The 12,437-nt window shown below is 38.0% G+C and overlaps 1 protein-coding gene across 1 annotated transcript in view; it reads right to left on the bottom strand.

The window, feature by feature from the left end:
- ENOX2 (ecto-NOX disulfide-thiol exchanger 2) overlaps nt 1-12,437 on the bottom strand; it is a 295,559-nt gene that overhangs the window by 11,142 nt on the left and 271,980 nt on the right. Inside the window, exons 10-12 of the mRNA XM_008071461.2 lie at nt 7,036-7,217; nt 3,965-4,072; nt 467-575 (exon numbers count right to left, since the gene is read on the bottom strand). Of these exons, the coding sequence (XP_008069652.1) occupies nt 467-575; nt 3,965-4,072; nt 7,036-7,217 (399 nt within the window). The remainder of the gene's footprint in view (nt 1-466; nt 576-3,964; nt 4,073-7,035; nt 7,218-12,437) is intronic.

Genomic DNA, 12,437 nt, shown 5'->3' with positions numbered 1-12,437 from the left:
ACAAGAAAACACCTCTTATTTGGTGCCAGAATGTTGTGAGTAAAAATAACCTAGCTAGTAACCTGGAAAAACTTGAGAGGCATATATTTGTACCAGGAGCTCATCTGGAAAAGTTCTTTACCAAATAGGGTCTGCGTTAGCTCCAATAGGGCTTAGCTATCCTTGCACAGAGATTTTTAAAAATCTGTACTATGTTTCTACAGTTGACCCCCTCTTAGCATAATGCTTGTACTGACATGCTTGACGTGGCAGTGGTTACAAGGAGTCTGAAGAGAGCTGGGAGTTGCTGTTACAATTTTAATGGAAATCTGTACTTGTTCTTAACCTATCATCTTCAGGACTCTGAGTTCTTGCACTGTTAGGCTTCATAGATACTTGGCGTGTGCTTATTAATCTGAGTAAGCCCCTCCCCTAGTCCAATGTAGCCTATGTGTTGTATGTGGTATGTGTGGGTTAGCTTCCTTACCCACTAGCAGCGCTTCACGTTCAGATTTGACAGGACTGCTGTTCATGGTCTTCTCAAGAGGATAGTCGCTATCCTGGCTTGATGCACACAGTCTAGAAGCACAGTTTTCCTGTGGGAATAACATGCTTCCTGTGTCAGTTCATCTTATTTGGCAATTGAATTGGTTTCAATTAACTGCATAATGGGTAACTTTTTAACACAGGACCATCAAAACAATACTGTCCAATTTTAGATGATTGAAAATAGCATAACACAAAAAACACAGATATTCTGAAGCTTATTTATATGGTTTCAAAACACAAGAAAATTTAAACATTCATCTTTACCAGTTTTTTTTTCTGCCTTCATCATACTTAACTATATATAAGTAATCTGGGGAACCAGACTTAACATTTATTGCCTACAAAGTAGATGCTGAGTACTGTAGATATGTGTTATCTTCATTCTACAGATTAAGAAAGTAAGGCTCAGATAAATCAGGTAAATTGGCTAAGATCACATTGCTAGGAAGTGGTGGAGCCAGAATTTCATTCATTTTAGGTCTCCCGCTGTTGAATGGACCATTCTTTTTTTTAATTTTAGCACTACACTCTGTTAAAGGAAAGCCCCATCTCTGAATGGAGTATCCATAATATAGCCAATCCACTCACAGGTAATCAACTGTTGGTTTTGAACTAAAAATTACAGCCTTTGTTGACTAGAAACTCTCTGTCTCTCTTACCTCTCTCTGATAAGGACATTATCAGTTAGAATATTCCTGATTTTACAGCAAGAAATGACTGTGATCAAAAATACCATTAGTCAAAGGTTTGTTTTGTTGTCGAAAGTTTGTTGTCGAAAGTTTTTCTCTTTCTCAGTGTAACAGGTAGATTTCATAAGAGAAACTCAAGTAAAATCTATGACTAGCAATCAAACTGAAAAATACCTCCACCATCCATGGATCTTCCTTTTTCTCTTTGGGTATTGAGAACATCTTTTCTGTATTATAAATGTGAAAGAAACGCTTTCAGAAGGAGGAATAAAATACATCACTGCTTCAGTCTTTAATTGTTATGAAAGAAAATGCTGGTGAAATGCTCCTTGGGAGGCAGATCATGGCTGACTCAGTGCTCTGTCACTTCTTCCCTTCCACAAACCCTTAGCAGGGACAGGATTTCTCCTGTTTTCTTTAAAGATGTCTTCAAAGCTTCCAAGATGTTATTTCTGAATGAAATGAATGGCCTATGATGTAAGACATGTTGTTTTGTGAATTTACAGGCTTCTTGGCTGTAGTCAGAGGGAACCCCTTCTTGATGACAGATTCAATCTTTAGCCTTTAGAATCCAATCCATGTGCAGTAACTATTATTCCAAGTTTGATTTAAACTGCTGGCTCACTTGTAAGCCATGGGCTTCATCTGCTTCTAACCTCCTTAAAATATTAAATGATCTAGTAAGTCATTTCTTAAGTGTGAGAATTTAACAGATTGAATTTAACTTAAGATGTTAAGATATCTTGAGAAGTTTTAGCTACCTTGAATAGAATTGCAGCCTTACTTAAACCTGACTTCAATTTTATTATGGCTGGCATTTAAAAAATTAGAAGGTATATTGAAGGGATGCTTATCACCTTGATTTTTACTAGCAGACTCAAAGAGCTAGTTCTTTCCGCAGTAAGACAGACATAAGTCACACTGTTATATTGCAAAACATCGACAATATTTCACACTGAGATTACTGTCAAGAAACCCAAACAAAAGCAGACAAACAAAAAATAAAGATCCCTCCTCACCAAAACTTATTGCTTTCCTTTCAACCTGAAATTATTTTTGCAGTCTAATGTGATGGTACTTTGCTTCCTAACCTAATTGTGTCAGGTTGAAATATTTGGTCACAAATCAGCTTCCCAGAGAAGATCAGTTTATAATGAACTGTCATGAATTTTTCTAAATGAAGCTTTGCTTAAGACAACAGGAAAAACTATCTTTTGATTCTCTCTCTCTCTTTTTTTGGATTATTAGTTGGATCTCTTCCCCTGTCTTCTTAGCTGCCCCTTCATGGTCTAGTCAGTTTCTGTCTGGGAAACACTTATCTCTGGGCACAATACAAGTGTCTTCTATGTCATTTGACCTTTTGCTTCTTTAAATGAAATACTTTACAAAGCAGAAAGCTGCTTAGATGAAAAATGTACTTAAGTCAATTTGTGATGTCAATCCTGAAGAGTGATTCTAAGCATAATGCCATGAGCATAACCCCATGTTTATCTGTAGTCTTCTGGCTACACATTCCATTTTATGCAGGAAGTTAAACAGAGCTATGTGGCAGCTCTGGGACATTTTAGAAGCTCTGATAGTATGAGAAAAGTCCTGATAAGTAAAGCAGCTTTGGCACTTTTCAATTAAATGCTTGATAAATGAATTTCTCCGGGATTGTGCTCATTTCTTTATGGTACCCACAAAAGTGGAAAGTGAGTTGGTTTTATGAAGTGGAAGAATTAAAAGCATATTGCAAATGGCCTCTGGAAGAAAACACTTTCAATCATTTGTTTCAACTACACTAAGGTTGCCAGTTCTTAATGGCACTCTGGGGGAAGGCACTGTGCTGGTAATACATTTAGGGCCTGTATGTATTGCATCTTCCTGAGCTAAGCACAGAAGATAAAAAGCATGAGCTCTTGAAGAACTGGATCATTGCTGATTTCTGACTCTCAGCCCAAGCTTCTAATCTTCTCTCCCTTTGGAGACACTAAAATCAGGCAGTTCTGATCAATGGGCTTTCCTTTTCAGATGGTAACTTCAGCTGAATGCTCAGGCGTCAAGGAGACTGGAGAGGTATGACAAGGAGACACCCATTCGTAGATTTTACACACCTTAAATAGACCAGGGACCTGATTCACAGTTGTGATACACTAATCCATCCAGATGTCAGTAGACTCTTCCAGAGGTCCTCACCAGTGGTTCTAATTGCTGAGGGCTCTCACTTGATAAAGTCCCAATATTGACTTCCCTGTTGCTAGCATCTCACTGTAGACTACTGCGCCCCCTTGTTTCTTTCCAGGATTTCCCTCTTCTTGGCATTGGCTGTTACTCTCACCTGCAGTTGCTCATTATTACACTAAATGGAGCATCTGCAAAGAAATGTTAATGTTGTAGCTGCACTTATGTTTCTTCCTTTAATGAAATACTTAATTAAAGGTACTCTGTGTCACACAAGTTTTCGACATTGCTATTTGCTTGACAAAATGAAGCAAGGAACAAGTGTGTACTCTGGTCTTCTCCAATAGGAAACTGAGGGATTTTAGGGATTAAATGACTTCCTGTTCAGAACCCTTAGAAATGCCAAGGACTCATATGCAAAGACAGAGCCCTTAATACAAGAATTACCCCGGAAAGGGGCTTTTAATTTCCAATCAAACATTCCACGTTGATTCCTATCTCAGTAACTTTTAAGCTATTTTCATTGTCACTGCAAAGTAGTAGGTAGAGAGGCAAGGGAAAAGGTTCATTTAGGGCTCATGTACCTTTTCTTTAAGGTTTTCCAACATTTTTTCCACCTGTAACTTGTCATCTTTTATTTTTTCAAGTTCAGCTTCTTTTCTTTTGTATTCCTCTTGGACTTTGAGTAGATGCTATAAGAAAGACCAAAGATAATCAAGTTACTAATTAGGGAGTCATACTCAAAGTCCCTGGCTGAGATTAGATATCAGGTGGGCCTGCCTCCAGCACACACAACCATTTTTCCATGCAGAGATTGGGAAAATCAATATACTTTTCAATTTATTTTATCTGGCTCTTATGAACTTCCTTTGAACTTGTTCATATTTTAGTCACTTAACTCCTTCCCTATTCTGGGCAGGAGTAAGGGTAAGGTGCCATTAATACTGTGTGGGTAATATCTTGATTGCTGCATAGATGTGAACTTAATATTAGAAAGCATTCTTGCAAATAGTTATTTGCCAAGCCAAGTTCAATTTCTATGAGGAAAGTAGTAAAGAATTCAAGTTTTACATATGTTTGTTTCCCTACCAGTAGGCAGGGAGCTAGATTTATCATTATCATTATTATAATTTTTGAGTCAGGGTCTTTGTCACCCAGAAAAAGTGCAGTGGCACAATCATGGCTCACCACAGCCTCGGCCTTCAGGACTCAAGTATCCTCCTGCTTCAATCTCCCAAGTAGCTGGGACTACAGGCATGTGCCACCACAGCTGGTCAATTTTTAAAATTTTTGTAGAAACTAGGTCTTGCTATGTTACCTAGGCTGGTCTCGAACTCCTAGGCTCAAGCAATCCTTCTGTCTTGGCCTCCCAGAGTTCTGGGATTACAGGTATGAGCCACCATGCCCAGCCTGGATTTATCATTATTAACAATTTTAACAAATACTAAGAATCAAGTGCCTAATATACTAAGCATTGTGTGAAGGTTTTATATGCATAATCTCATTGAAACTCCATAATAATCCTATGATACTATTATCCCTGAGGCTTAGAGGAGTTAAATAGCTTCCTTAAGACCATCCAGATAGTAAGTGGTAGAGCTGGAATTTAAAAGCAGGTCAGATTAATTCCAGAGTTCATGTTCTTAGCGACCATATTTTACTATATGAGGGAGGGACCAACCCTCCCCCAGAATTTATTTATAAAAAATCGTGTATTTATTCTTGCATGTTTAAACTTCGGTCACCTTCAAAGTATTCTCCGTTTGATGCAATACACTTATCAAGATGCTTTTTCCACTGCTCAAAACAGTTCTTGAACTCGTCAATTTTGATGCCTTTTAGTGCTTCTGCCATTTTTTGTTTCACCTCTTCCACATTGGCAAAATATTTCCCTTTGAGGGCTTTTTTCATTAGGGAAACAACAACAAAAGAAGTACTTGGGACAAGATTGGGTGAATAAAGAGGGTGGGCATAGGGGTCAGCCGTTTTGGTTAACAACTGCTAAACACTCACTGCAGTGTGGGCAGGTTGTTTGTGTAAATCACCCATCATGAAATGGACAAACATGTTGAAGGAATCTCAAAAAAAATCAACTGAAGCCAAATGCAGACTCTCACAACAACGCTAGCTGGTACACTGATGCCGGTGGGTTCTTACAACACTTACCTAGTGGGGGAAGCCTGTACTACAAGGGACCTGCCCTCCAAAAGATAATTCCGATTTTTTGGGGTTCCCCCTCATATATCTTTTGGGATAAGATGGGAGAAATTTTATCATTGTTTACAATGCTATTTTTCCAATATGAGGTAATCAAAATGAGTGAAATTAATTTTTAGGAGGTAGAGACCTAATTCTCACTAAGGTCTTTGAAGTGATAAAATCATCATTTTTGATTGCATTTAAGTAGAACAACTGTCTTTATTTGAAAAAGTTTCACAATCAAGGTAAAAGGAAGAAAAACAACAAATCAACAACAATAAAACCAAAAATGTTCCCAAAGTCTTGCTTTTCAGAGGCTTGCAAAAGACCACTGAAGGGCTAAAAAACATGGTACAATGTACATTGTTAGCATTCTTTCAAGTCTAGTTGAAGAGGTGAATTTTTTGGTAGAAAGATCTCTGATGCAATTTACATATTCTAATTAAACTCCATAGTGACAGTAAAAGGAAGGTAAGCATTACTTCACACATTTTGTTAATAGGAAAAGTGAAATATTAATGTGACATTACTTGTCACAAAGGAAGGCAATGGTGGCAGAAGTAATAACATGGGGCTCCTTTGCTAGAAAAGACTCCCTCTTGGTAATTTGCAATTTTCAACCAGCAATTAGCTTTGCCCTAGGTAATTCTAAGGCATAGAGTTAAAAAATGATTGCACAATGTAAATTGTAAGGAAAATGGCTGGCAATCTGGCGTGACAGAAGAGGATAGCACCCTTACTCAGAAGCATTACTCTTTTACTAGAGTGAAAGCAGATGTTGATACATTTGTGATAGTTACATAAAACTTACAGATGTTGAGTATCTATTACACAGTGTTGTCTCATAATGCAATTGCAGTTGAATGCGCTTATTTACTTTACTTTTTATACTTAAAATTATGTGCAGGTAAACTCATTCACATATACAACTGTTAAATATAAAACAAAACAAAATAAAAACAAACTGGTATTATGTGCCTAAAGCATCGATACTTAAAACCCCATAATGTCCCTACTTCTATCCAAATCAAGGGTAGGATTCCTGCCATTCCTTCTAAATGGCTGTATTATTTGGCATTCTATCAACTGGATATTTATTTATCAACACATTTTCATGTCTAATTAATTTGAGGTTCTTCATAAAGACCCCGAGGCTCTGTTTAGATCCCTAAGTACCTTCTGAAGCATAAAGAAAAGATTATGTTCAGTGTAGTTTTAATGTTAAGTATTTTTCACTGAATGCTCATTCTTTGAAAATTGGTGATCCATTGCTATCTCTGTATTAACCAGAATAATTCATTAACCACAACACACAATTCCTTCCTTGGCCATGCCAGAGAATATGATATCAAGAAGAATGACAGGTTGATATTTTATTTGCCTGTAGGGGACTGTTTTACAGGCGAGAGACTGATGTTGTCATTTCAAGAAGCTCAGAAAACCAAAATGCCTTTACCTGTTGCATTCCTTGCAAGGCTTGTTGCAGGAGTTTCAGCTGCTGTTCTTTGTTTGGGTCATCTTCTCTGTGGGCTTTACCTTGTTCTTGCTTGAGCAGTTCCACTTCATTCCGATAGGCATCGAGCTGCCAACGGAGGCTGTCATTTTCTTCTTTCAGAGCCTCTGTCTGTGATACTAAAGCTAAACAATCCATGCAATGATTAAACTATCTATCCAAATTCTTTTGTGGTTCATCTAAGTATCATAAAAAGTTGGTATTTTATTTTAAATTAATATGCATAAAAAGACTCTTGATGAACTTTAGGTCTGAGTTGGCCATGGCAGCAAGAGATGGACACAAAAGCACACAGGCTTATTGTTGTAAATAAACCAACACACAAAAGTTCTCATCACAGTTCATATTCTCTACTCCAAATATAACTAAGATATTTCCAAGTAACATCAATTACTTTTATTTGAAAGGCAGAAATTAGAAGAGCCCTGTAATAATAAAATATAGGACTAATTGCCTCAAATTGACAATTGCCTACACAATAATTTTGCTGACAGATGACTTAAAAAGTGTAGCATTGACTAGTTCTACAGAGGAGAGTTAAATGTAAAATCTAAGACTGCATTTCCAGTTTCCAGTCTGACATGTCAGAACTTTAGAAGTCACCACTGTCCTTACAGCAAGTAAAAAGCTAAACAAACTGGAAAAATCAACAATTCTCTTATATACAACAGAGAAGTGAGGTCACCGGGCAAACATGTTCCTCAAATTGGAGACATAGACAGGTAAATATAGAGAATCACAGCTTACTACCAAAAACCCATGATCAGAAACTTGTGTGGGAACAAGTGCCTGGGCAGGAAAACCTAAACTGTAATTGATAAATTGTTAGAAGCTCAGTGTATACAAGCCTGTGAGTTAAAAACTCCAGGAGGATGCATGGGGGCTCCCACACTTTTGTGATTTTTACCTACAGGAGTTCTACCAGGTCTCAGTGGATATTCAAGGAAAATCTCCTCATGCTTCCAGTAGAGGAAGAAGAAAATAAGCCATTTCGAAATTTGAAATGGCAGAGAATTCTGTTCTTCTTAACATGGAAAAACTATCTTACTGGAGCTCAACCGACGGGGTTTTAGAAGAGCCTAAGGGATATGGGGGAAGAAAAATATCCCAACTCTACCCTCCTTCAGTTATCCTGTCCTACCAAAGGGGAAGGACTGAGAAGCAATGGTGAAGTTCACATTCCAGGGACACAGGCTAACCAAAAGACAGACCTGATCATAAGACTACAGAGGGATTCCCCATCCTCCACACCTTACTACTACATTACCAAATTCCTGTTTACCAGAGTTCCTTTCACCTAGGATATCATGTCCAGATTCTTACAAAAAAATTACAAGGCATATTAAATGGCAAAAAAACAAAAAAAACAAAAACATAGTTTGAAGAGGCAGAGCAAACATCAGACTCAGAGTCAGATATGGCAGTGGTATAGGAATTATCAGACTGGGAACTAAAAAAAAAAAAACCCCACACACAAAAAAAGGATAATTAATATGTGAAGGGCTTTAATGGAAAAATTAGATAACATGCAAGAAAAAATGGATAATATAAGTAGAGAGATGAAAATTCTAGAAATCAAAAAGAAATACTAGAGATAAAAAACACTAGTGGAAATGAAGAATGCCTTTGATGGACTCATTAGACTGGACACGACTGAGGAAAAGAATCTCTGAGCTTGAGGATATGACAACAGAAACATCCAAAACTGAAACCCTGTCTTAGTCCATTTGAGCTTCTATAACAAAATACAATAAACTGAGTATCTTATAAACCACAGACTTTTATTCCTCACAGTTCTGGAAGCTGGAAAGTGCCAGCAATTTCAGTGTCTGGTGAGGGCCTATTTCCTAGTGCATATTCAAGAGGGAACCCAAAAAACTTGAAATGTATGTCTAAAAAATTCTGTATTTATTCTTACATGTTTAAACTTCAGTCATCTTCAAAGTACTCTCTGTTTGATGCAATACACCTATCTACATGCTTTTTCCACTGCTTAAAACAGTTTTTGAACTCATGCTTCTTGGTGTTTCTGTCATTTTTTTTGTTTCATCTCTTCCAAATCAGCAAAACATTTCATTTTTGAGGACTTTTTTCATTCAGGAAAACAAAAAAGAAAGTCACTTGGGGTGAGATCGGGTGAATAGGGAGGGTGAGACATGGGGGTCATGCCATTTTTGGTAAACAACTGCTGAATACTCAGTGGAATGTGGGCATGTTGTTTGTGTAAAGCACCCATCACAAAATGGGCAAACACGCTGAAAGAATCTTCCCCTCTCCCCAATTAACTGATGTCAAACATAGCCTCTAACAGCAATGCTGGCTGGTACACTGATGTTGATGGGTTCATAGCAGGGGAAGTCTGTACTATAGGGTTTGTCTCTGACCTCCCAAAAATAATTCTGGGTTATGTTTTGGGTCCCCTCTTGTATGATGCCTTCTAGCTATGTCCTCACATCAGGAAGGGGCAAGTCAGCTCTCTAGGGCCTCTTTTATAAGGGAATGCATTTCTTTCATGAGGGTTCTGTCCTCATGACCTAATTACCTCCCAGAGGCCTCATCTCCTAATAGCATTACATTGATAATTAGGTTTCAGTATATAAATTTTGTGGGATACAAACATTTAGATCATAGCAAAAGCATAAAAGGAAGACTAAACAAAATCATAAAGAATATCCAATAACTATGGGGCAACTACAAAAGGTTTAAACATACATAGTGGGAATACCCAGAAGAAGAAAGAGAAAAAGAAACAGAAGCAATAATGACTGAGAATTTCCCCAAATTAATATCAGACACCAAACCACAGTTCTGGGAGAACAGAGAGCACAAAGTAGGATAAATGCCAAAACCCCCTTATACCTAGGCATATCATATTCAAACTTTAGACAAACACCTTACCTATAGATGAACAAATGTACACTTTATATCTGATTTCCTTTCAGAAATCACACAAATAAGAAGATAGTAAAATATTTAACATGTTAAGAGAAAAAACAACTCAGAATTCTGTATATTGTGAAATAAAGAGGATCAAAGAATGAAAAAGTGAAGGTAAAAGAAAAACTTTTATTTTTCTTATTCTTAATTGATCTATCATATAACTTTTCAAATTAGTAACAATGTATTCAGCTATGCATGCATAAATATGTATGTATAGGTTGACAACCCATTATTCAAACTCTGAAATGCTTTGAAAGCTGAAACTTTTTGAGTACCAATAAGACGCTCAAAGGTCATCCTCAAAGAAAATGCTCATTGGAGCATTTTGGATTTGAATGTTTGGATTAGGGATGCTCAACCAGTAAGTATAATGCAAATATTCTAAAATCTTCCCCCCAAAATCAAAATTAGGAGCACGTTTGGTTCCAAGCATTTTGGATAAGGAACATTCACTTGTATACAGGCATACCTCATTTTATCGCACTTTGCTTTATTGTGCTTCACAGATATTGTGTTTTTTTTACAAATTGAAGGTTTGTGGCAACACTGTGTTGAGCAAATCTATTGGTGCCATTTTTTTTTCTGACAGCAGGTACTTGCTCTAAGACTCTTTGTCACTTTTTGGTAGTTCTTGCAATAATTCAAACTTCTTCATTACTATTATATCTTCTGTGATAATCTGTGATCAGTGATCTTTGATGTGACTATTGCAATTGTTTAGGGGTGTCATGAACTGTGCCCATAGAAGATGGTGAACTTAATTGGTAAATGTCATGTGTGCTCTGAGTGCTCTATCTACTGGCCAATCCTTGGGCTTCTCTATACAACAATATTAAAATTGGGCCAGTTATTAACCCTACAGTGGCCTCTAAGTGTTGAAGTGAAAGGAAGAGTCACACATATCTTACTTTAAATCAAGGCTAGACATGATTTAGTGAGGAAGACATGTCAAAAACTGAGACAGGATAAAAGCTAAGCCTTTTCTGCCAAATAGCTAACCAAGTTGTGAATGGAAAGGAAAACTTCTCAAAGGAAATAAAAAGTGCTACTCCAGTGAATACACGAATGATAAGAAAGTGAAACAGCCTTATTGCTGATATGGAGAACGTTTTTGTGGTCTGGATAGAAGATCAAATCAGACACAACATTCCGTTAAGCCAAAGCCTAATCCAGAGGAAGGACCTAACTCTCTTCAATTTTATGAAGGCTGAGGGAGGTGAGGAAGCTAAAGAACAAAAGTTGGAAGCTAGGAGAGATACTAATTGTTTTTTAAGGACACAAGTCATTTCCATGTCATAAAAGTGTCAAGTGAAGCAGCAAGTGCTGATGTAGAAGCTGGAGCAGGTTACCCAGAAGATCTAGCTAAGATCTTCGATGAAGTTGGTGACCCTAAGGTCAGATTTTCAATACAGACAAAACAGTCTTCTATTGGAAGAAGATGCCATCTAGAACTTTCATAGCTAGAGAGGAAAAGTCAATGCCTGGCTTCAAAAAACAGACTCTCTTGTTAGGGATTGATCAAAGCCAATGCTCATTTACTAATCCCCAAACTCCAGGGTCCTTAAGAATTATGCTAAATCTACTCTGCCTGTGCTCTAGAAATAGAATAACAAGGCCTAGATGATAGCACATCTGTTTACAGCATGGTTTACTGAACATTTTAAGCCCGCTGTTAAGACTTACTGCTCAGAAAAATAATTCCTTACTGCTCACTGACAATGCATGTAGTACCCCAAGAGTTCTGATGAATATGTACAAGGAGATGAATGTCTTCTTCATACATTCTAACATGACATCCATTCTGCAGCCCATGAATCAAGGAGTAATTCTGACATTGACTTCAGCCTGTAATCCCAGCGCTTTGGGAGGCCGAGGTGAGTGGATTGCCTGAGCCCGTGGGTTCGTGACCCGCCTGAGCAACTTGGCGAGATCTCATCTCTACAATAAATCAAAAATTAGCTGGGCATGGTAGCACACACCGGTAGTTCTGGCTACTTGGAAGGCTAAGGCAGAAGAATTGCCAGAGCCTAGCAGGGCGAGGCTGCAGTGGCTGGGAGCGTACCACTGCACTCCAGTCTGGGTGACAGAGTGAGACTTCAACTCAAAAAAAAAAAAAAAAGAAAAAGAAAAAAGGAATGCGTTTCGGATGGACATGGTGGCTCATGCATGTAATTCCATCACTTTGGGAGGCAGAGGTGAGAGCATTGCCTGAGCCTATGGGTTCAAGACCAGCCTGGGCAAGTTGATGAGACCTCGTCTCTACAATGAATCAAGAAGAATTAGCCAGGCTTAGTGGTATGCACCTATAGTTCCAGCTACTTGGAGGGCTGAGGTGGAAGGATCGCCTGAGCCCAGCAGGTCGAGGCTGCAATGGATATAAGCATGCCACCACACTCCAGCCTGTG

This window comes from Carlito syrichta, unplaced genomic scaffold (genome assembly GCF_000164805.1).
Source record: "Carlito syrichta isolate Samal-C Ts95f unplaced genomic scaffold, Tarsius_syrichta-2.0.1 Scaffold314335, whole genome shotgun sequence".
Lineage (NCBI taxonomy): Eukaryota > Metazoa > Chordata > Mammalia > Primates > Tarsiidae > Carlito > Carlito syrichta.
The sequence above is the reverse complement of the archived record's forward strand: the minus strand, read 5'-3'. Positions and strand labels throughout refer to the sequence as shown.